Source organism: Teleopsis dalmanni, chromosome 1, assembly GCF_002237135.1.
Source record: "Teleopsis dalmanni isolate 2A chromosome 1, ASM223713v2, whole genome shotgun sequence".
In the NCBI taxonomy this organism is placed as follows: domain Eukaryota; kingdom Metazoa; phylum Arthropoda; class Insecta; order Diptera; family Diopsidae; genus Teleopsis; species Teleopsis dalmanni.
In genome coordinates, this window is record NC_051846.1 from 46,230,836 (window position 1) to 46,252,897 (window position 22,062).

At 28.9% G+C, this 22,062-nt stretch overlaps 4 protein-coding genes across 4 annotated transcripts; all 4 read left to right on the top strand.

Annotated features, from left to right (window-relative positions):
- Positions 1–8: 8 nt before the first annotated feature.
- LOC119670522 (putative uncharacterized protein DDB_G0282133) lies at positions 9–6,076 on the top strand. The gene is made up of 5 exons (XM_038080800.1): positions 9–987; positions 1,626–1,660; positions 1,898–3,313; positions 5,292–5,580; positions 5,644–6,076. The coding sequence occupies exons 1-5, from the start codon at positions 225–227 to the stop codon at positions 6,057–6,059; spliced, it is 2,919 nt and encodes a 972-aa protein (XP_037936728.1). The 5' UTR covers positions 9–224; the 3' UTR covers positions 6,060–6,076.
- A 5,614-nt stretch (positions 6,077–11,690) lies between these two features.
- Positions 11,691–12,233, top strand: LOC119668894. The gene is made up of 2 exons (XM_038078571.1): positions 11,691–11,841; positions 11,909–12,233. The coding sequence occupies exons 1-2, from the start codon at positions 11,751–11,753 to the stop codon at positions 12,127–12,129; spliced, it is 312 nt and encodes a 103-aa protein (XP_037934499.1). The 5' UTR covers positions 11,691–11,750; the 3' UTR covers positions 12,130–12,233.
- A 1,951-nt stretch (positions 12,234–14,184) lies between these two features.
- LOC119670432 lies at positions 14,185–14,852 on the top strand. Its single transcript, XM_038080689.1, has 2 exons — positions 14,185–14,463; positions 14,537–14,852. The coding sequence occupies exons 1-2, from the start codon at positions 14,373–14,375 to the stop codon at positions 14,767–14,769; spliced, it is 324 nt and encodes a 107-aa protein (XP_037936617.1). The 5' UTR covers positions 14,185–14,372; the 3' UTR covers positions 14,770–14,852.
- Positions 14,853–17,908: 3,056 nt separating this feature from the next.
- On the top strand, positions 17,909–18,438 carry LOC119672906. Its single transcript, XM_038084072.1, has 2 exons — positions 17,909–18,043; positions 18,126–18,438. Exons 1-2 carry the CDS (start codon positions 17,953–17,955, stop codon positions 18,344–18,346), a joined length of 312 nt encoding a protein of 103 aa, XP_037940000.1. The 5' UTR covers positions 17,909–17,952; the 3' UTR covers positions 18,347–18,438.
- Positions 18,439–22,062: the final 3,624 nt, after the last annotated feature.

The window sequence follows — 22,062 nt, forward strand, 5'->3', positions numbered from 1 at the left end:
ATCTGACAGAACTACTAAAAGAACGCACAGCATTTTGTAATAATACAAGTGGCTTTAAATCATTTTTAGATGTTTGGGATATTAATGATCTGGAATTGAAAAAAGTCGAATCTGAAACGATTGCTACAAACGAAATCGAAAATGCTTTGAGTATTTTTAAGAAACTGGGTGATCTGAAGAAAACGACGCACTCAAATATTTCCACAAATTGTGATTCAATAAATATGGAAACAAAAATTCACGTAGAAATAACAACGTGTGAAAAAGAAAAACGAAAACGCAAACAACGGAAACACAGTATTACATTAGAAGCACATAAAAATAAGGATAAAAAACTAATAGAAAGCCATACACAAGATAACGAGTGCATATATAAGAAGACTAGTAAAAGGAAAAAATTGAGCGAGAAGGAAGTTGATTTAGATAATAAAAAACTCAAAAAAGAAGAATCACGTCATCCACTTGACAATACAGAGAAGCTAAATTCAGAGGCAGCACTAGAACAAAAGAATCATGAAGTTGATGAAGTAGGTAACGACGATAGTAATAAACTTAAACAAACGGAAAACAGCAGCAGAGACAAAATTTTTAAAGAAATGGAAATAACAAATGATAAAATCATATCAATGATGGATGCGGACCAAACCTTCGTTACTGTTAACAGTAACGACAGTGTGAAGACCTGTCTATCGGTTACGTTAGAAAAAATTCAAAACAGCGAAATAAATGACTTAAGTGATCAAGTAACTGAAAATATTACAGTTGAATCTATTTTAAAAGATACCGAAGATAATGTGTTGGCGAGTAATGATAACGAAGAAGAAAAGGAAAATATTTCACATATCAATGCATCAGTTGATACAAAATTAAAGTTGGCATCACCTAATTTAACAGATGAAAAAGATATAGTTTCTGAATCTATTATAAATTCAAACACTAGTAGACCGACATCTGGCGAAATGGATGCACAATCTTTAGAAGAAATAGGTAGGGTTTTATATTTATACTTTTAATTACTATTGGTAAAAAAAAAGCAAGAGACTAATAAAGAATAAAAAAAAATTAACTGAAAATCGGTTTCTTGATATTATTATAAAATATTATATATATATTATTTAAAAGGTATTATATTATTATAAAAAAGTATATTATAAAAAAATATGTAGTTATATATCATATAATTGTTTCTTGATATTTAACGACATATTACTATATATAATATATAGCATATTATAGATAATATTATATAAAATGATAATATTACATAAAAATTACATATCGTCAACTAAAACTTTAAACTTTTTAAAAGTAAACAAATGTTTAAAAATGATATTGTGAATTATTCATATTTATATATTAATTTATTCTTATATACCAAAATATACATTTACGATGATTATATAAATTTATTTTTATATATTTTATAATTTAATTTATATTTGTTTTTATTTTATTATTTATTATTTTACTTCTGTTATATTAATTATATTTATATATACTTTAATTCATATATATATATATCACTATTTATATAAAATATGTTTCATTCTTAACATTAGACTTCTAAATGCATTTTTTTAATTACATAAGTTGGATATTTTTATATATATGCTTTACATTTGCAGGTTTGCCTAGTGGTTTAACGGGAGAAGAAAAAGTGGTAAGTTATATTCTGATAAAATTTATAATTTGTTTAAAATTACTTGTAACGTTTTTTTTTATTTGTTTTAGTTTATTTTTTTATAGTAATTTTTGTTTCTTTATTTAAGTACTAATCAGACCTCACTATTTCATCACATTCAATAATTTCGAAATTGGTTATTTGTGTCATTTTTATTATTTATTTTGTTTTTGTATTTCATTTATGTATTAATTTAAATTATTTTATTTTGTTTAGGTAATGTTGGAAGATGATGAAACTCTTAACCGCAAGTCCTATACACCCTCTCCTGTAAATAATTGTGATAATCTAAATTCCACCGCATCATTTAAAAGTAAAGATATAACAAAAAATAAACATAATGTTGCCAATAAAAATATATGTGAGGATACTATATGTGAAGAAAATTCAAAAGAAGAAAATATAAAACATAAATCTCAGGAAACTTTAGTACAAATTTTGACAACTACAAAAACGTTATCTACTGATAGTAAAGTAGATGGCATCCAATCTATGTGCCTGAATGAAAATGATATGAAAGCGAATATCATTACTTCAAAGGAAAATGAACATACATGTGTTCAGGAAAATCATGCCATATCCATACCACTGTCTGATGAGAATAAGAGTAGGAGTTTGACAAACGAAGGACATGAATTTCTAGAAGAAAAAAGACTAATTGTACAAAATACCATATGTAACACACAACATGAAAACTTTGGTGAAAATGAATACTCTATTCAAGAGAATAAAAATAAATCTGAGCAAAGGAATTCGAAAAATAAAAATTTAGAAGAAGCTACAACGAGGAAAAAGAGAAAACTTTCAGAAATTGGAAAAACTAAAAATGTTACTACTAACTTGGAGGCAGTTAATATGAAACTTGAATTGGTTGTAGCAAATAAAATCCCCAATGTAACTATAGATGAAGTTCCTGAAATATTAAACACTATTGATCAGAAAATAGATTCATATGCCAATGATGAAACGAATTTGAATTCCATTAACAATGTCAACGACGGTGACACTGGTAAAAACTATGAGACTGTCAATGATAACTACACTGCTAATGATAACGTCAGTGTGAATAATAAAGTTACTGTTAACAATAATGGAACTATTAATGACAGCAAAAGTGTTATTGGCTGCAAAATTGGTAATGATAATAGTAATAACAGTAGTAATGTAAATAAAAGTGACGATTTTAATGACGATGAAACCGTCAATAAGGACAATAACCTTACAAGTGATCGTACGACTGTCGGTAATAATGACAATGACACCGCAAATGATATCGTCAATGATAATAACACTTCAAATGATCATGTGACAATGATTGTCAATAAAACCGACAATATTAAGAATATTGATCTGTTTCCTACAGATGAAATTAATAATGCAAACAATACTAAACATAACAATATAAGTGAAAACGAGAATATAAAAAATAATCAAAAACAGATTCATACTAAAAAGCCTATATCATTTAGAAATAGTGAACATAAAACTGTTGCTATTGAAAATGAAAGTATTAATGAAAATTCGTGCGAAAATGCCAAAAACTCTAACCGTCTGAATATAAGTAAATATCAAGAATTAATGATCTCAAATACAGAAAAGCCTGATGACATGAACCAACCTATAGAAGATGTGGTAAGTTTTAAAACAATTATAACATTATATATATTTTACAGATAAAAATACAATAAAAAAAAGTAGTAGTAGTAATTTGGAAATAATCCTGTAATTCTTAAGAATATTCTTTTTCATATATGCATACAGTTTGGATTGCTTAATTTCATCTACTATATTAATAACTCCAATAATTTATACATGCTTAACTTTCTGTTCCGATGAAGACATCTTCAAAATAAAGTAGTTTTTAACACGCATCAATTGCTACTTCTGTTTATTTATGAGATGGGAGCAAAGCGTCTCATACATTTGATTTTAAAACTTCTGTTCTATAGATACGATTCTAAAACTGAGTCGACGTTTGTTGGTACTAGGCAGCGTATCTTATATATGAGCGATTCACTTACTCAATAGTTCCATGCGTTTTCATAAAACCAAACTGGTGGGACGGTATTAGGTTTTGACCGTTAAGGAATGGTTTCAGCTTTAAAAACAGTGGGATCTTTACCTGATTTATGAATCATAATAATCATGGATGTTTTCCATTCTGTTAAGTAAAAGCCAAATTTAATAATGGCATTAATATGTCATGTGATAAAATTTAAGGCCAAAATGGGTAAGTTTTTTATCATGATGCGTGAGATGTTAGCATATACCGGTACCTTTTTGAAATCTAATTTGTTGGTGATTATTTGAATATGATCATTGGCCGTGATATTAATGTGGTAGACGCTGAGTGGGAAAGTCATAAAGTCCTGTTGCAGGATTGGTTGGAACACCTCTTTTAGGTAATCAGCACATACGTTAGATTTTTCGTCATCGCTTCGCGCCCAGGTTCCGAGAGAGTTTCTTATTGGAGAATCGGATTCAATAGAAGAATTTATGTCTCTGCTAACATTCCACAAGGATGAATGTTTTTGCCGTTTGGACATATGTTGTGTATATAATTATATTGCCTGACTTTCGTTTCTCTACTTAATGCAGATCTAAGTCTTCTTTGGGCATTCTTGAATAAAATTTTCGCTGAAAGGAACCCACACTTTTGCCAGCCGCCATAACCTAAAACTAAAGTGTCTTTGTTACTATTTGTAAGTTCTTTATTGGATGTGTAAACTTTGTTGCCTTTAGGGGTGGAGTTTTCTGTTGCTCAAATCAGAATAGAGTTTTAAACCGAGGTTGCGTCCTTAATATTAGATTTGTTCTTTATCTTGTAATTTGTGTGTATGTGTGAACTAATTTACTTTTTATATTTTAGCCAGTTTGTTCTAGGACTTGTAAGGCTATAGGAACAATTATGTAACTGAGAACCATCAAGTAAACAAAATATAACTGGAGAATAGCCAGAAAAAAAATCGCAGCTTGTGTATGTTGAGATAAAATTTCTGCTTATGCCTTTGATCACGGGGAAGTCTATTAGGTCTGATATTTTATTTTTATCTGCAGGCCGATATATTGGCTGCTCAGGAGAGATTACGTCTAGTGCATATATATGGCTTGCATATAATTCTGAATATATGTACCCAGAAAATTGTGTTTTAGACGTCTTCGTACCAAAATATCTATACCACTATATGCTTTCCCATCAGGGTGATTGGTTTTATTGAATAAATAACCAGGAATAGAAAAAAATTTTGTTTTATTGGATGTGTTTCTGAGCAAAGCATTACATCCACATCGGGATGTTGCATTCCATGTACAAATTTTTAAAGTACTCATTTATTAGATAAAAACATTTGCATTAACTGACAAACGGTGAAGTAATTATTGCAGGTTGTAGATGGGATGGCTCACATTTTTTTTTATACTTAGAAGATTTCGGGTGATAATTTTTCTAATACCAGACTTCTTTGTTTTAAATAATATTAAGCACAACTAATCCCTTTTGGCTTGGGACACGTCTTGAGCGACTAAAAGTTGGCTCATAATGAGTATCTGCTCAACCGAATTTTTACTGTTTAAAAATATTATTTTTCTAATAAATAAAAATTTTTTTTAGGAGTCTAAAACCAATAATGATGCTTTGATAAATCTGTATGATAATCACAGTAATGAAGAACAACCTAAAGGTGTACACAAAAACATAGAGATGAACGTCAAGTTAATTACAGAATACGATCGTTTAGAGATACTTAAAAAAGAATGTCTAGAGCGTCAAGTAAAAGTGAATTTACAAAGATTAACAGTGTCTGCTGTATTAGATGCAAAACTAAATAATCCAAAAGTGTTACTAAAACCTTTAAACTATGAAAAGTTCTTAACGGAAAAGCTTAAAAGTCAAATAAAAGGTAATTTTGAATTATAATAAAAAATAATTAATTGGCTTATAAAAATATTTACTCTTAATGTAGAAACAATTGAAACTGAAGAAAGTAAAACTGTTTGTAATGCAACGACTGTGGAAGTATCACAAATAGGCATGAAACGAAGTCGTCGCACTTGTGCTGCTATACGATTTCGTCCAACATCTTCATCCTCAACTGATTCATTTGATGATTATAAGCGTAAACCCCGAAGTTCACGTTCAAAACGACCCAAAACCAATGTGTCAACAAAATCATATGCAACTAAGAAAACACTGGTTGTTACGCCGCGTAGTTCGAGCGGTCTGAAATTGCGGATAACATCCAACGAAGCATTACACAGCGTAACTAGAATATCAATAGATAATAAATTGGTACCGATAATTAATATACCTACCTCTTCAAGCGAGGAAGAAACAGATCCACTCTATCTGGAAGAAGTAGAATTTGTTAGATGTGACTAATTAATAACTATATTTTTTTTTGTGTCATTTTATGTTTTTAGTATTAATGTAAAAAGTATGTGTAAATCTTTAAGATATATTTATTATTTTTATTCCTAATTTTTTTTATTTAAATTTATGAAGTATATACTTATTTTTTTTTTTTGTAATTTTTATAAAATACTATTATTTCTTTATTATCTAAATGTATTTTATTTCAAATTTTTGCTGCTAAATTCAATATATATATTATTTTGTATAATTTTAAGGAAGTACTTATATGTTATGTGCACTAATTTTAAAATAAGTATCTAATTATTTTGATCTAACTTTTTTAAATATATGTCACCTTTCTATCTTAATAATACAATATAAACTTATAAGTAATTTGTATATATGTGTAACACAGATTTAAAAATATTATAAGAATTTTTTTTCTAATTATTGTTAGATATTTAAGAAAACTGCAAAATTGTCTTTAGTTTTAAAACTGTAATATTGTAAAGAGATTAATAATAAGAACAAACTTCTAGACTTAAAATTTAAATTAATTATGTTTCACTTGTATATTTAAAATGATTATACACACTTCAATGATATAAATACATTCATTCGATTTCTGTAAAGAAATTGAAGCAGCACTCTTTATTTGTAACACTAAAAGGACCCCTTAGTGTGTATACAGTAATTTCATTAATTTTTTTCTATCATTTTTGCACTTAGTGTTTAAAATTGCTAAATTCGATTGAATTTTCGCAAATGTGCATTCAATTTTACTACTAAAAATGTTACTTTTTTTATGTTGTTGTATTGTAAACAATTTAAAATGAGCCAAAATTCATTTTTTTTTGTCCTATAATTAAATCAAATATTCATGACGTTCTATCAACCAAGGAATGTAATGTTACTTATTATTTTGTTAGCATCCCTGCAAATCAGTAAAATGAAAATGTGCCTTGCAGCTAATTGCATTCTAACAAGCCGCATAAATTCAATTTGCAACGCTCCTTATGTTTACACAGCACTATAGCAAACATACACACATCCACAGGCGTTTCATAGTTTTCAACGAAATTGTGTAAGGACAACGCGGTAATTCGATATTTTTTCCTTCAACCCAATAAATATGTTCTTTTGTAGTTTTTCGTATTTCATCCCTACATTTCTTCTAGTACAAATCTCATAAATCTGTTTATTTCACTGCACCTGGAATTAGATTTGGCCTTCATGCATGCGATTGTGGTGGACAGTTGAATTCGTTCAAGTCAAATTGGATTTGCCATAACGAATTCTGTGTGAAATTATTTACATTATTTACTTAAGTATAAAAATGTTAAAAAAATATTTCGTAATTATCTTTTATTAAGTCGCAAAAAATGTAAAACAATATTGTAATAATTTCTATATATATCCCTAAGGTGTTAGGTGGTGGCCTTCTTGTACACCAAACCGCATTTGAACTTAAATGTTAAGGTGTTACATTAAAAAAAATTATAATCGGAAGTTTTATGTGATATACTATGTCGGTACTCCTCGAACTAATGTTTCTAACACCAATCATATAACTTTTCAATTTTTTTGCAATGGGTTAAAGTTTTAAAATATCTTGTAAAGCCATTTATAAAATAAATACATATTGTATTAATAATATACTATATAATAACTATATAATAAAAAATAATACAATAATATAGTAAGACTTTAATTTACAGTAATATGAACTAAAAAAATATAAGGATCTTACTGACCCTGACCCCTCTAAAGTTATATTCCAAGAAAAATTTAATTTGACTATTACTTTAAATAAAACAAACAAGTAATCTTAGTAATACTCAATTAGGTATATATATTTTCCGAGTTTTCTATGTAACTCACTTAAAATTCTGATCTAATTTTTTGATCTAATAAATAAATAAAGTCGACCGCAAGAGGGATGAGGTTGATATGTGTCCATATTTAATGTTTATCGAGATATATGATGCCAAACAAGTTGTTACAAAAATTTTGTCGTAAATGGAGTTTTCCTGCATCGGACATGATTGCACCATATTTCAACAAATAAAATATTAACTACCATAGTTTCTGAAGCTTTCTTACTTCTTCAGCTTTTTCTTTAGTTGAAATTATATTTAATAAACTGAATACTGATATAGAATCATATTATATAATTTTAATGTATCGTTTTCAAGTTATTAAGGCTTTTTTATTAAAAATTTTTTGGACGAAACTTTTTTTGGACACCTGAATTTCAGAAAATTCTAAATATAGGTATCTATACCCTCTCTTCCACAAAAGTTTCAGTTTTAGCTCTAAGAAATTAGCTTAGGTATTTACGAACGGCATATAGCAAACATTTATTATTTATTGATAAAAAAAATATTAGTTCACGCGGTCTGTTTTGATAAGTTCCGAGGATCTATTTTTATGATATGTTGACCATGTTAACCTAGAAGTCACACATGACTTAAGTGCTTTCCATTTATTATTGGCCATTTGCAGAAAGTAGAGGAAGGTACTTTTCGTAATGGTCCCTAGGGTAATATAAACCGGTACTGCAAATGACACATCCAGGGAGGCACCAGAGCATGCTAAACTGTCAGCTTTCTTATTCCCCACAATATTTCTATGTCCAGGAACCCAGATGAGGGTGATATCAGCCAACCGATTTAGCTAGTCAATTGCTTCTTTACATTCCTTTATCATCTTTGATTTTGTTGTAAAAGATTCAAGGGCTTTGATTGCTGCCTGTATGTCAATGAAAATGGCAACACTACATCTGTCCTCGATGTGACTTGCAATTTGCCGGCAGGTTTCTCTAATTGCTAGAATTTCAGTCTGAAAAACCGTAGCCTTATTATAAAGCATTAAAGAATTATGGTGCGAAGCTCCCTACTCCTGCCCCACACTTCATTTTCGAACCATCTGTATATGTTGAGATATTCTAGTTTGCTTCTAAATTTTTCCTTTTCCATTTAATTCTTGAAGGAAGTATTGTCTGAAAAATCCTTTCAAAATCTATGCACAGATTCAGATAATCTGATGTCATCATATACAGACAGTTTGGAACTGTACCTAGAATTCGACTATGTCCATATGTTCGCTCCGTCCAGACGCCTGTTGCTTTCAGTCTAACAGCGCTGTTACAAACCATATTTTTGATGTGGAGATCTATAGGTAGCAGGTGTAGCATCACGTTTAGGACGGCCGACTGAGTCGTCCTAAATCGATTATTATAACTATAAAGAAGTGGCATTCAGTAGTGATATTAGCTTTAGTGGATTTTAGGTATATGGTCTGTTATTTAATAACAGTTCCAGTTATTTCTCAATATTAAAATTTGAAAACTTGTACTACTTTTAAAATATTTTCCCGGTTTTATTAAAGTGGTATTTGGAGCATGTAATTTTTAACATTCGATTTGTAAACAAAGGACATATGATTTCCTTAATTTGGCCATTAACTTTTTGAGCTTGAAAAATTAAATATATAATTATTGTATTATATCTACTTTTTCAGTACGTTTGTTAATAGCTCAACTTTTGTTTGTTTATATTTTCCATATAAAATATATGACACATATTTAAAATTTTAGTAATTTCCTTGTGGGAAATTTATTTTTAAGGGTTGCATTCGATATTTTTGTTCTAATTTAATTTGATTAATTTTCATCACTGTATCCCTTTGTATGGTTAATCAAATTTACTTACTAAAGGTCGTGTGCGAGTTAGGCTAAGTTGCGTTCTAAAAGAGGAAAATTCTAAGTTGTGCCGATAATTTAGTGATGTGTCGATACGTGTTGATAAATGGCTGAATGTGTGCAGTGCAAACAATCCCAAAAAATCTCCCATTTGGTTTAGAATCAACTTAGCCTAACTCGCACACGTCCTAATAAGTTACCTGTACTAAGTAAGCAGTGGAAACATGGTATTAACAATTCATCAAATCTAACAGAGGCTTTAGCCATTGTTTAAATGTCAAGTCTTCCATTTTTTATTGTCTGATCTCTATTGACTTTCTGGTAGTAAGGGTTTCGGCATTGGAACTTTACGGTTCAACGTATGAAATTAGGTTATTTTGCACAAGAAAATCTTATGATGAAAATGAACAACAATGAGTTCGAAATTCTTGTTTTGTAAAAAACATATGCGAAACGATTAGTTTGCAGATAAAGGTGCGTGGTTGAAGGAATATTATTTAGCAAAAAATGTTAGTATGTTTTGCTAAAATTTGATAGATGTAGTTACAGTTTTTGTTATTGTTGTTCTTTTGGCTTTTATTGTTTGGCTAGTTACGCTTTACTTTAGTTTGGCTTAATACTTTTTCGAACTGGTATACTATATCAATTCAAACATATAGCTTGAAAATACTCATTATTTTTGATTTTATTTAATACTGATGTTAAATAATAATATTACTCTGTTTATATTAATTGATCTTGATAATGACATAAAACATCTTCAATGTCAATAAGTACAATAGGTATTACTTTTTTATTGCTTCAAATTGATTATATATTTGATAACATAGTTTTTATAGTCAAAGTGCAGAGATAAGCTCGTTGATGTATAGTATAGTACAGTATAGACACAGTGCTATATCGATAAATTAAATCAAACAATTAATGTTAAATCAATATTAATATTTGTCGTTACAGATATAGATCAGATTCGGTCTCTCGGAGAGAACTCTTCTAATTTTATGTATCTTTGGCGTTTACTTTTTAATTCCAAATGGTATGGTATCAAATGTTTACTTTCAATTTTATTCGACCATTTAGTCTAAGTCATCTAGTAATGATTTCTATTCTGATTCACCCAGTGACTACTGCTCTAAGGTGCGGAGATGTGTGGCGCACACCCTAACATAAGATACATCTGCGAGAGTGATTTACTGTTTCACATTTTTTAGTTTGGTTTATTGTTGTTTCATTTTATCTCTTTTTAATACATAATAATAAAGTACATATTGCATTTTTACCTCAAATAACAGAAGTATCAAAAAGGCTTACGGCAGAGGCGTCGCTAGGCGTCAGCGATGTCCGCCGACGGCCTCGCGCCCACAGGGGCCTCGCAAAAAGTTACCGACTGTGGATTCTAAGAACTAAGTAAATATTTTGAACAATTTGGTTTGATTATGGCATTAACCATATTCAAATATTTTCGAATGTTTATATAGTAACCAGATTCATGTTTATAGTTCCAGTCAGTATAGCTTCGACGGAAAGAAGCTTTTCAAATTTAAAATTGATTAAGACGTACTAGAAAATTATGATGATCCAAGAGAGACTATCTCCATTCGAAATTCTATAAACTCAAGCGAAAATAGCAGCTGGCGCAAATTATGATATAATTTAAAAAAAAATGATGTGAAGCTAAAAGTAAAAGATTAGCAATAAAACTTTCAATCATGCTTTGTCATATTAGTGAATGTAACTTATTTAGTTTTACAACTGGGTTATAAAGGGGGCCTCTCAATTCTAATGTCGTCGATGTCCAGAGTTGGTCTAGCTCCGCCACTGGCTTACGGTACCGATCATTCCAGATAATAGAGATTACACTGTATTTAAGCACTGAATTTTGTATTTCTTTATGCATTTTTATTGTTTCTAGATGCACTAGGAAGGGTTATCTTAATATAAATTAATTGATAATCAAAAATTTTTGCCAGAAATTCAGTTGATGCCGATTGCTACGTTAATAGAAGTGGAATAAGATGAAGTTTTTGCTATACGGTATAATTTTATTTCTTTTTTTATCAGAAACAGTTAATGGTGATTGGTATGTAAAAGATTATTCTGATCCAAGTAAGTTAAATTTCTTTTATACAAACACATCACATCTAAATATAAATACATATTTTCATAAATTTAGAACATCCAGGTAAATGCGTAATTGAAGGTCACATATTGTCCCCTGGACAAAAAATTCAACCGCTATTCGAATGTAAAGAATACGCATGCTATGATGAAGATGGACTTGGAGATATAACCGGTTGTGGTCCAGTTAATGTGCCATCAAATTGTAAAATGGATGACTATGATTACAGTCAACCTCATCCCAAATGTTGTCACAGGGACGTAAGATGTGGTTAAATGTATACGCGATTCAAATGAGTTGTGAATAGAGTTGACAAAAAAAAATGAATTATATTTATTTAAATACTCCAAATAAATTTAAATTGAATTTAAAACTTAAATAATTTTATATGACGGTAGTCACTGAGAATTAACTATGTTTTATTAAATATTGCATAGTGTCGGAAGGCTATGGGATAACTATTATATGTCAATAAATTATATTCGAATTATATATATTATAATTTAGATTTTGTAAAGTTTTGTTTATAATATTAATAAATAAATTTTATGAAAAATAAATGCTTAAAAATTGGATTATATTGGCAAAATTGTTAAAAAAGGAATACATAGTCTCTAAAGGTGTTATTGAAGTCTGCATTTCAGTGAAAAGTTGCTGAAAAATCGAATCTTTTTTGAAGCAAATCACTGTGGACGATAAAAAATGGATATGAAAATATAAAATGAATAAATATGAAAATATTTAATGGAAATGTACATGCTCAAAGATCGTTGGCCCTTAATAACCAACTTCAAAGTCTGAGATGCCAAACGATTTTCAGTCAGATAGGAAAGGAATTGTTTATTACGAGCTACGTGTTGGAGTTCTTTCATCAACCGGAAGAATCAAGGAAGCCACTAGATTTGGACAATAAAATTGAATTTGTTGTTTGATGTTGTATTCCATCGTGCCAATACAAGTTCACACACAACCTTTTTGACTTGAAACAAATGTACGGAAATTGGTGGTAAGTTTTGATGTTTCCACCATATAGCCCGAATCTTGCAACATCTGATTATCATTTATTACGGTCTCTGCAAAACTCTCTTAATGGTAAAAAATTGGTTTCCTGAATAGCCTTTGAAAATCTATGGCCTACATTTTTTTACTGATAAATTTTTTGCTGATTTTTTACACCGACAGAATTATGAAGACACTCAAAAATGGTAGAAATCATAAATAATTATGATCAATATATACTTGATTAAAATTGATTTTCAAGAAAATGTTTGTTCAAAAATGTAACAGAAAGTAGTTGGTACTTTTTTTTATCAATCAATCTATACGTTCTCCTTCTTAAAATTGATTTTTCATATAGAAAACTTTTGTTCTAGATTTTATACATAATTTTTTTTATCGCCTATTTTTTCAAATTTGTTCACATTAATCACTAATTAATAAATAGCCTGGTTATTTAATAATATTCTAATGACAGTAGTTTCATGTTGTCACAAAAACCTTTAAGAAGTTTAAAGATAACTTGAAGTTCATCTACTTCTGTCAGAAAAATGACTAATTCAATGAGATATTAAAATTAACAAGCAGAAATGGAACTGCCCACTAGTTAGTCTAAATAGCATATTAGTACCTTTAGTGAATGTTATTACCTATCTAGACATTCACTTACACTGAGGACTAATTTACTGAAAGCAATTCAAAACAAGAATAATCCAAATACAAGTTCAAGTAACTTAATTATCTAACAAGTTAGTACTCAATCTCCTTCAAGTGTAGTGTATAAGGTCTTCTTACCATTAACCCAATTAAGACATATGGACTTCAATTTTTTGTAACTACAATTTACCGAATATCGCAAAGGAATTAGTCGAGAATACTAAATCTAAACATGAAAGCACTGTGACATATCAAAATCGAAAACATTCTCAGAAATCAATTTTAAACTTTGAATCTGAACAATTGAAAACAGAATGTCCTGAAAAGCTGTATTCTCAAGAAACTCCTTTAGTTAGAAAACTTGATTTACTTATTGTAAATCAAAATAAAGTAGAAGCTATTCAAATTAAATTTCGGAAACATTTTATTCCTTATTTCGAAATTAGCTCTGAACCGTTTTTGGTGAGGCCCTTAATATCAGAATTACTGCTTACTTGTACTTGTATGTGCTATATAAATTGTAATGCATGCATTTTAAGATTTAATCATTTATTGCTAGTATCTAATCATTAGAGAAGATTCAATAAACTAAAATAGTAAAAAAAAATTAATCAGTAGGCTAAAAATTTAGATTGAAAAATAGATTTAAAAAATTTAATTAAAATTTATATAACTTAAATAAATTCATATGACGGTTTCGGCTGAGAGTTACTTAGAGAGTCAATAACTAAATGATAATATATTTTGATATTAATATACTTTATAGTGCATTTACAATAAATTCATTGGTAATCACAAGTTTTGCTAAAAACTCAACCCGCAGAGATTGTTTCGTTAGTTTGAGTTTAATCTCATATTGAAGAAGATGCAATTTTTGCTGCGCGGTACACTTTTATTAGCATTTTTTGCTGTAACTATTCACGGTTATGCCTACACCGGAACATTTTCCGATCCAAGTAAGAGTAATTCATCTTTTTATTGTAAAAATTACTTAATTCAGATATATGTATAATATAAATAATGTTTTAGGATATCCTGGTAAATGTGTTATAAAAAATCGTGTTTTGTCACCTGGAGAAGTATATAAGTCAAGAGATATTTGTGAGACTTGGGAATGTTACGATGCAAAAGGGAGCGGTTGGGTTAATGGGTGTGGTGTAGCAGTTCCTGGAATTCCAAATTGTGAGTTAGAGCCTTATGATACTCGTAATAAACTACATCCCGAGTGTTGTCCGGGACCCCCTTCATGCAAAAAGGGTTGAGTGTCATGCTATAAACTCTCAAGACTTGTAAATAGAGATGGTAATAAAACAAATGTTGAAGTTAATAAAAGATATGATATGAATTTGTCTTGTTTAAAAATTAATTTATATTCTTTAAATAAAATATAAAAATTTATAAAAATGAAGTAAATTGATATGACGGTTGTGGCAGAGAGTTAACAATGTTTTATTAGGGCTTTTGCAAACTATTCAAAGGGTCTTAAATATATAGTACTGTATTATATTTGAATTATAGATTAAATCGATTTATGTCATTTGATATAATGTTTAATTCTTACATGGAAATATGTAATCAGTTTTAAAAATTTACAATGACGTTAAGTTAAAACAATTCGCATAAATAAAGAGTTGTATGTATTTAACGCAATAAATTTGGAAACGAAAAACCGATGAGTACAAGTGCTTCCACAAGTGATATACAATATACAATTGATACCATAGTTGCTATAATATCTGAGCGGTATGATATATCAAGCACTAAAAGTTGTTATATTTAGTCATTTTAATTTTATGTACTTTTTTAAAAAGTATATAAAAATATATATGATATTTAAAGGGTTGACGAAGTCTACCAAAATATTTATCTGATCAAAATAAAGCAAAATCGAACATTTTCGTCCAACATATGAAGAATGTACAATCTCTGTGAACATTATCTGGATATTATTATTTAAAAAGGCATATAAAAGATGCTACGAAATACTTTTTATTTTCTCTCTAACACTTTATTACAATGTAATCATCGACATATACACAATATATATAGGTACGCACAGGGTTATCCATTTTCGATTCATAAAGTGTGCTTAAGTAGTAAAACACATTTGTGATTGAGAATTTGGTCACATTTTTATAGCATTATATCATTATTTGGACTTTTGGTTTTGGACATTAGGTACAAAATTTAACATCATTCAAATGTATTTCATATGACATATTCCAATATTGGAGCTTGTTAAGATGATTTTCGATAGCTTGCCTACGCATAGCTGAGAATTACTCTACAATATCCTTTATAAAAAAATTACCACTAGTGACAAATCGCATGCTTTTTTGGTCAATTCATATCACAACAATTTGAAATGAAATGGTCAAGAAATTTATCGAGCAACAAAGGTCAAAAACCATATATTTCACACATCTATACTTGCATTATGAATTTAACGCTTAACATAATTAGTAAACATATGATAGAATCAATCTGAATAGGCGGTTTCTAAATTCCGTAATCAAAAAAATTAGTCCGTATATCTCCATACCTAATGCCATCCAATAAAGTGTTTCTGAGCATTTTCGCTACCATATCAATTCGTTTGTTAACATATCTACTAAATGTAAAATTATATGATTTAATCTATAAAACGGCAGATTAAACTAAACATATAATGCCATTTATGTTAATAAATCTTTATTCAGTTTATATAGGTCAAATCTATATTTGCACATTCTACATATAATAAACTAAACATCTATTTTGATACATCCTATAAAGATACAAAAATCTATTTAGTTATAACGAACAAAAGTATAATACTGGATTCACACGAAAGTTTTGTTTGCAATTTCAGCTGTCATGTATGTAATTTTAGCTGTCAATTGTTGTTGCTTTCAATGCAAAATGAAAATTTTTGACAGCTAAAATTACAAATTAAACTCTTGTGTGAATTAAGTAAAAGGTATTTAAAGACTATATGTTCAAATATTAAGTAAGATGGAATAATTTTCACAGGTGCGTGCCACTTCAACTTTTCAGTTAATAGGTTAGTTTTTTAATTTGAATCTTGTAAGTTTTATGTTACAATTTTATTGAGTGGTATAAAATATAAAAATAAGCATAAGTATAGTCACTTTTTGAGTATGAGAACAGTCTCAACAAGTTCTGATCTTAGCAGGAAATCCCAGATGCAATTATAATTTTTCATTTTAAATTTATTTATGAGCAAGTTGTCATTTGAGAAATTCCAACTAAAATAGAAACGGTTGGGAATTTCATTTGGTATGCATTTGAACGATCTATATTTAGCGATTTTATATTTTTATACAATATAAAATCATTTTTATTGTATTTTAATATTATTTTATACAAATATAGTTATTAGTATAAAAACATCTTAAAAATATATTTTTGTTTGGCAACTTTAATTATATTGAACTCTATTGGAAGAAAATTCAATTAATAATTAATATTATAATATCAAATAAATTCTTTCAAATAAAAAATATTTGAAGATATTGAAGAAAAATCAGTTCCAGTTCTGAAATTCATGTACCAAACAGGCATGCGACTGTCAAAAAGATTCATTGATCCTGATCACATTAAAGTTGTTGCTATCCTTGGCCTTAGCAGAAACGATATTAAAATCTACACTGAACTTCTTACAGAACGCTGTAGACGTAATTACTACATGAAGATGATAGGTGTGATAGAAAGTGACTCCTATCAACTCTGTTATGAGGAGAAAGAAACATCAGAACATATTCTATGCAACTGCCCAGCAGTGGCAACACGTAGACTCGATTACCTTGGAAGCGGGATCTTAGTCCCAAGTCAAATAAGTAAAATTAAGCTCCCAGCCATTACAACATTTATAAATAGTCTAAAATTGTCCTAATGGGGCCTTTAGGCGCACAATAGATCTTTTAGGTCGGGGTGCTTTAATAGCCTATTACTTAAATAATAATAAGTTCAAGTAGCAGAGAAGTAATGCAGTCCACAGATTTTAGTAAATTGGATACATAAAAGTACTTTCTTAAAACTTCATTGTCTACCTTTATCATATTGTGTTTTTTATTAACTTTATTTGCAATTATTTTTATTAAGTTCTCATTCAAGTTACAATGAATCTTTCATTTATATATATATATATATATATATATACCTATATGTACCTATATAATCTAGTGAACCGATTGTAACTTTAGCTAAAATATTGTCAAGAGATTAAATTTGTTTATATTAATCAATAAGCAAAGCATTGACCAACGACTAAATGATAATATAATATTATTAATTTACTATATGTATATTGCATTTACATTGTGTCTTAATTAACTAGGAAGTCGTTTAGTTATTTTGAATTCATTGGTAATCTCAAGTTTTGCTATAAATTCAACTGACACAGATTGTTTTGCTAGTTTGAGTTTAATCTTATATTGAACAAGATGAAATTTTTGTTGTGCGGTACGGTTTTGTTAGCTTTCTTTGCTATAACTATTTACGGTCAAGCATACATAGGAACTTTTGCTGATCCAAGTAAGTTATTCATCTCTTATAAAAAAAAACTCAACCGTATATGTATGTATATGTAATAACATATCTATATTTATCCATTTAGAATATCCTGGTAAATGTGTAATAGAGGGTTATATATTGTCACCTGGGCAAAAATTTCAGCCAAAAGGCACTTGTCAGCAATTGGAATGTATTAATGCAGATGGCCGTGGAGGAAGTACGGGTTGTGGTCTAATAGGTGCACCACCGAATTGTCGGTTAGCTGATTTTGATTTCAGCAAACCACATCCTAGATGCTGCCACAGAGAATTAATATGTGATTGATTTATAATAGATTTGATATGTAATGTAAATGCAGTAGTATTTGCAAGTTATATTATAAAAAAAAACAGACTTTATATTTAATAACTTTTAATAAAATTTATAAAATAATTTTAATAAAAAAAAGTTGCGTAAAATTTATAATAATATGTGCGGTTGAAAGTTATCTATATCTCAGTAACAGTACAAAAAGTATCGTAAAGATTCTTAAATATTTATTTTCTTCAATGTAATAAATAATTCTATTCTCGTGTTGTAGTAAAGTTGAGTTATGTTGTTTTTTAACGTGGGAAATTTACTACTAATGAGTAATGCATAATCTGAGAAAAACACTTAAAATTGGTTTAACATAAAATCGTCACTGGAGATAGACAAAGCTGTATTTAACGCTAAAGGTGAGAAGCCGGTAAAACTGGTTAAATTTAAACCGTTTCAAAAATAAATATTAAGAACAAAAAACATTTAGCAGTTAAGACAGATTAATAATCATAATATAGCTTAAGTTCATTAACAGAGAAGGAATACTTAAGTAAAAAATATTAATAATATTCTTTTGAAAATATTTCCTTTTTGTTGCCAGAGCGGGAATACGAACGTAAATTGCTTAATCCATTAAAACTTTCTGTGGAAAATATTTTATTTATCCAGAAATATGATATTGTTCAATTGGGTGTATAACCTGCATCAAGGCATTTTGATGAGTTTTTCTTTCTGTTTCATTAATCGTTATACTCAAACAGAAGGAATGGCGGTAATGGTTTGTTATTATGATTAATATGATATATAAGGTTTTCTCAAGACGGTTAAGAACGTCATTTTATCCACTATATGGTTTTGATTGCCTTACCAGAATACATATTTATGTGGCTTAAAATATCAACCTAAAAGCTGACACAATTCTATAAAATTATTAATATACAATAATCATAGATCAATTTAAGAAGAAAAAAAATTCTTACCATACTGTTCGTAATATTTGATAGTAATTAATATAATTAATAATATTTTTTAATATGCTATTTAATCTTATTTTTACGAGAGTCACTATTTATATTTTGAGCCTTGGCAACACTGGTTGTTGTCCGGGTCATCTGAAGTTTCCATACGAAAGTTTGACATTGTTAAATATAACCTACCTTAGAGTATTTGTCAGAAGAGTATTATTCGTCTTCGCATATTTACAGTGATTTGCAAATTGAGTGTTGGAATTAACGCGAAAAAATTTTCTTGCAATAATTTATTACGACTTTCGACGTGGATTATCAAGACAAGAGCGCATCGATCAACTTACTTATTATATGGCGATGAAGCCAAATGTCTATCCTTTGCCACTGTAAAACGCTGGTACAATAATTTTAATCATGGCCGCAGTTTACTGACACTCACTGACGAAATTCGTGAAGATAGTGCAAAATCCGTTTTTTTGCCAGAAAATTTTGATGCTGTGCAAAAACTGATAATCGTAATGCAAGATCGTCATCAGCATATATAAAATATTGCACGATCATTTAACCATGAGAAAGGTTTATTCTCGTTGGATCCCATACTCCATTATTTGACAAAATCTTAAAAAGGTGCTCTTGTCGATTGGTGCAAAAAAATTCTCAAGAAGTACAATAATGGTGCTTTCAAAGATGTATATAAGATTGAACCAGATGACGAATCATGGATATATGGATATGAGTCGGAACGTAAACAGCAGTCGACTGTATGGGTGTTTCAAGATGAACCAAAATTGACAAAAGTTGTTCGCGCTCGAAGGACTTCGAAACAAATGGTCGCTTGTTTTTTTTTTTTTGGAAAACTGGTCATGTGAGAACTATACGAATACCATTACAGGAACGTACAACGGTCAATTCCGAATGGTATACAACCATTTGTTTACCGGAAGTCTTCAGTGAAATACGGAAAAAAGAAACGCCGTCGTATTATTCTCCGTGGTGAGAATACGATTGCGCACACATATCGTGTACGAGTAACAACCGACTATTTGATCATTCAAAAATTGACTTCTTATTTCCGAAAGTCAAGAATAAATTTCGTGAACAACGATTTTTGTCGGTAGAAGAAGTCATTGTTGCATTTAAAAACCATGTTTTGGAGGTGTCTGAAGAAGATTGAAAAAAATGCTTTGACAAATTGGAACCACATGCCAAAGTGTATTAATTATAAAGGAGAATACTTCTAGGAACAATAAAGCAATTATCAGTATTTAGTGTTTTTAGTTAGTATTTTTTGATTATTAGGCTCAAAATATAAATACTGACCCTCGTGAACAGTAACTCAAGAACTAGTAAAAACCCTAAATCATGAAAGATTAACCTTTTTACGACTAAAGTTTAATTTCATCGAAGTCTTAGTTGAAACATTATATATTAATGTTATGGATTAAAATAACAAAAACTATAAAAATAAAATTTGAATCTCCAATTTTAAATCTCGTTTTAATTATATTCACTTAAGAAAAGTATATACAATAATAAAGTAGTTAAAGTGGTAAACAATTCTAATTTCTCAACATATGAAAGTATTTATTCTATTTATTCGGTTTATATGTCTAAGCTGAGATTTAAATATGATTTGGGAAGATTCATGCTTCATTGGCACGTGTCTCGTTTAATTCTCTCATTTTGTAATCTTGTAATTTTTTAAAGCAATTATATGTATGTTAAGTAATCATATAACAATAAACATATGTATAGTCACGTGCTGGCTATGAGAAATGTTGTGCAGGCGACCTCATAATATTCATGAGAAAAACCAGATGCGGTTATCATTTTTCATTTTAAATGAGACGTTCGAACATAAATTAATTTATTAGATTTAAAATTCCAAATAAAATATAAATTGTTGGTTTTTAATTTGATAAGCGCTTGCTCTTTTAATACGAACGTTTTTTATATTATTTGGTGATATTGAGTTTAATTATTTGTTTACTAATCTCTCTTTAAACAAGAGATCTTACACATAGGTATGTATGTAAAGTTTAAAGCGCAATTCCACTTCGAACTTAATAGCTCCTACATTAAGTAAAGTATTTAATGAAGGTGGATATATAATTTTAACTTAATATTCTAACTCGTCGATACTTATCACACCGTATTTCTATATCAAATTTAAATATATGCGTATAAAACATTGAAAACAGCGATTTGTTATTCTGGTTTTTGTATTATTATTAAAATATAAAATGAAAAATATTTTTAAAGCACAAATATATTCTTAGAACATCTGCACGGGAATGAAATTAAATAAAAACGTGGATTTGTTATTAAAAAAACTTTCACAGCTAATTAACAAAAGTCCAGAGAAATGTGGAAACATAAAAAGTCAATTACGGCTTTGGATCAGTTGGCTAATGAAAGCTGACTCTGAGCTTCAAATTTGGAAGGACACAAGTTTGACCACTGGTGATGGGTATTTGGCAAAACTCGAAAGAACTATATGACCAACCAAAAATTCATTTAATTAAAATAATATAAAAAAAAAGAATTTTTGTTGTTGTAGTTCACTACTTCGAAAAAACCTCGTTATAAAAAATATATTTAAGATGTATTATATATATATTTAGCTATAGAAACAATTACACAATATATGATAACAAAAAATATTTCAAAAAAATACAATGTAATATCACTCTGGTTGTTGCAGTTTATCAAAAATCAGCAGTCGGCTTGAAGCCGGAAAAGTGTTAGAACACCTGTTCACCAACTGTGCTG

What these genes read in the sequence shown, in the direction of transcription:
- LOC119672906 (XM_038084072.1), top strand. Translation starts at nt 17,953, where the DNA reads ATGAAATTTTTGTTGTGCGGTACGGTTTTGTTAGCTTTCTTTGCTATA. An exon ending in AGGAACTTTTGCTGATCCAA is followed by an intron (nt 18,044 to 18,125) that starts GTAAGTTATTCA and finishes TTATCCATTTAG; the next exon opens with AATATCCTGGTAAATGTGTA.
- LOC119668894 (XM_038078571.1), top strand. Translation starts at nt 11,751, where the DNA reads ATGAAGTTTTTGCTATACGGTATAATTTTATTTCTTTTTTTATCAGAA. An exon ending in AAAAGATTATTCTGATCCAA is followed by an intron (nt 11,842 to 11,908) that starts GTAAGTTAAATT and finishes TCATAAATTTAG; the next exon opens with AACATCCAGGTAAATGCGTA.
- LOC119670432 (XM_038080689.1), top strand. Translation starts at nt 14,373, where the DNA reads ATGCAATTTTTGCTGCGCGGTACACTTTTATTAGCATTTTTTGCTGTA. An exon ending in CGGAACATTTTCCGATCCAA is followed by an intron (nt 14,464 to 14,536) that starts GTAAGAGTAATT and finishes ATAATGTTTTAG; the next exon opens with GATATCCTGGTAAATGTGTT.
- LOC119670522 (XM_038080800.1), top strand. Translation starts at nt 225, where the DNA reads ATGGAAACAAAAATTCACGTAGAAATAACAACGTGTGAAAAAGAAAAA. An exon ending in TAACGGGAGAAGAAAAAGTG is followed by an intron (nt 1,661 to 1,897) that starts GTAAGTTATATT and finishes TATTTTGTTTAG; the next exon opens with GTAATGTTGGAAGATGATGA. An exon ending in GCTTAAAAGTCAAATAAAAG is followed by an intron (nt 5,581 to 5,643) that starts GTAATTTTGAAT and finishes CTCTTAATGTAG; the next exon opens with AAACAATTGAAACTGAAGAA.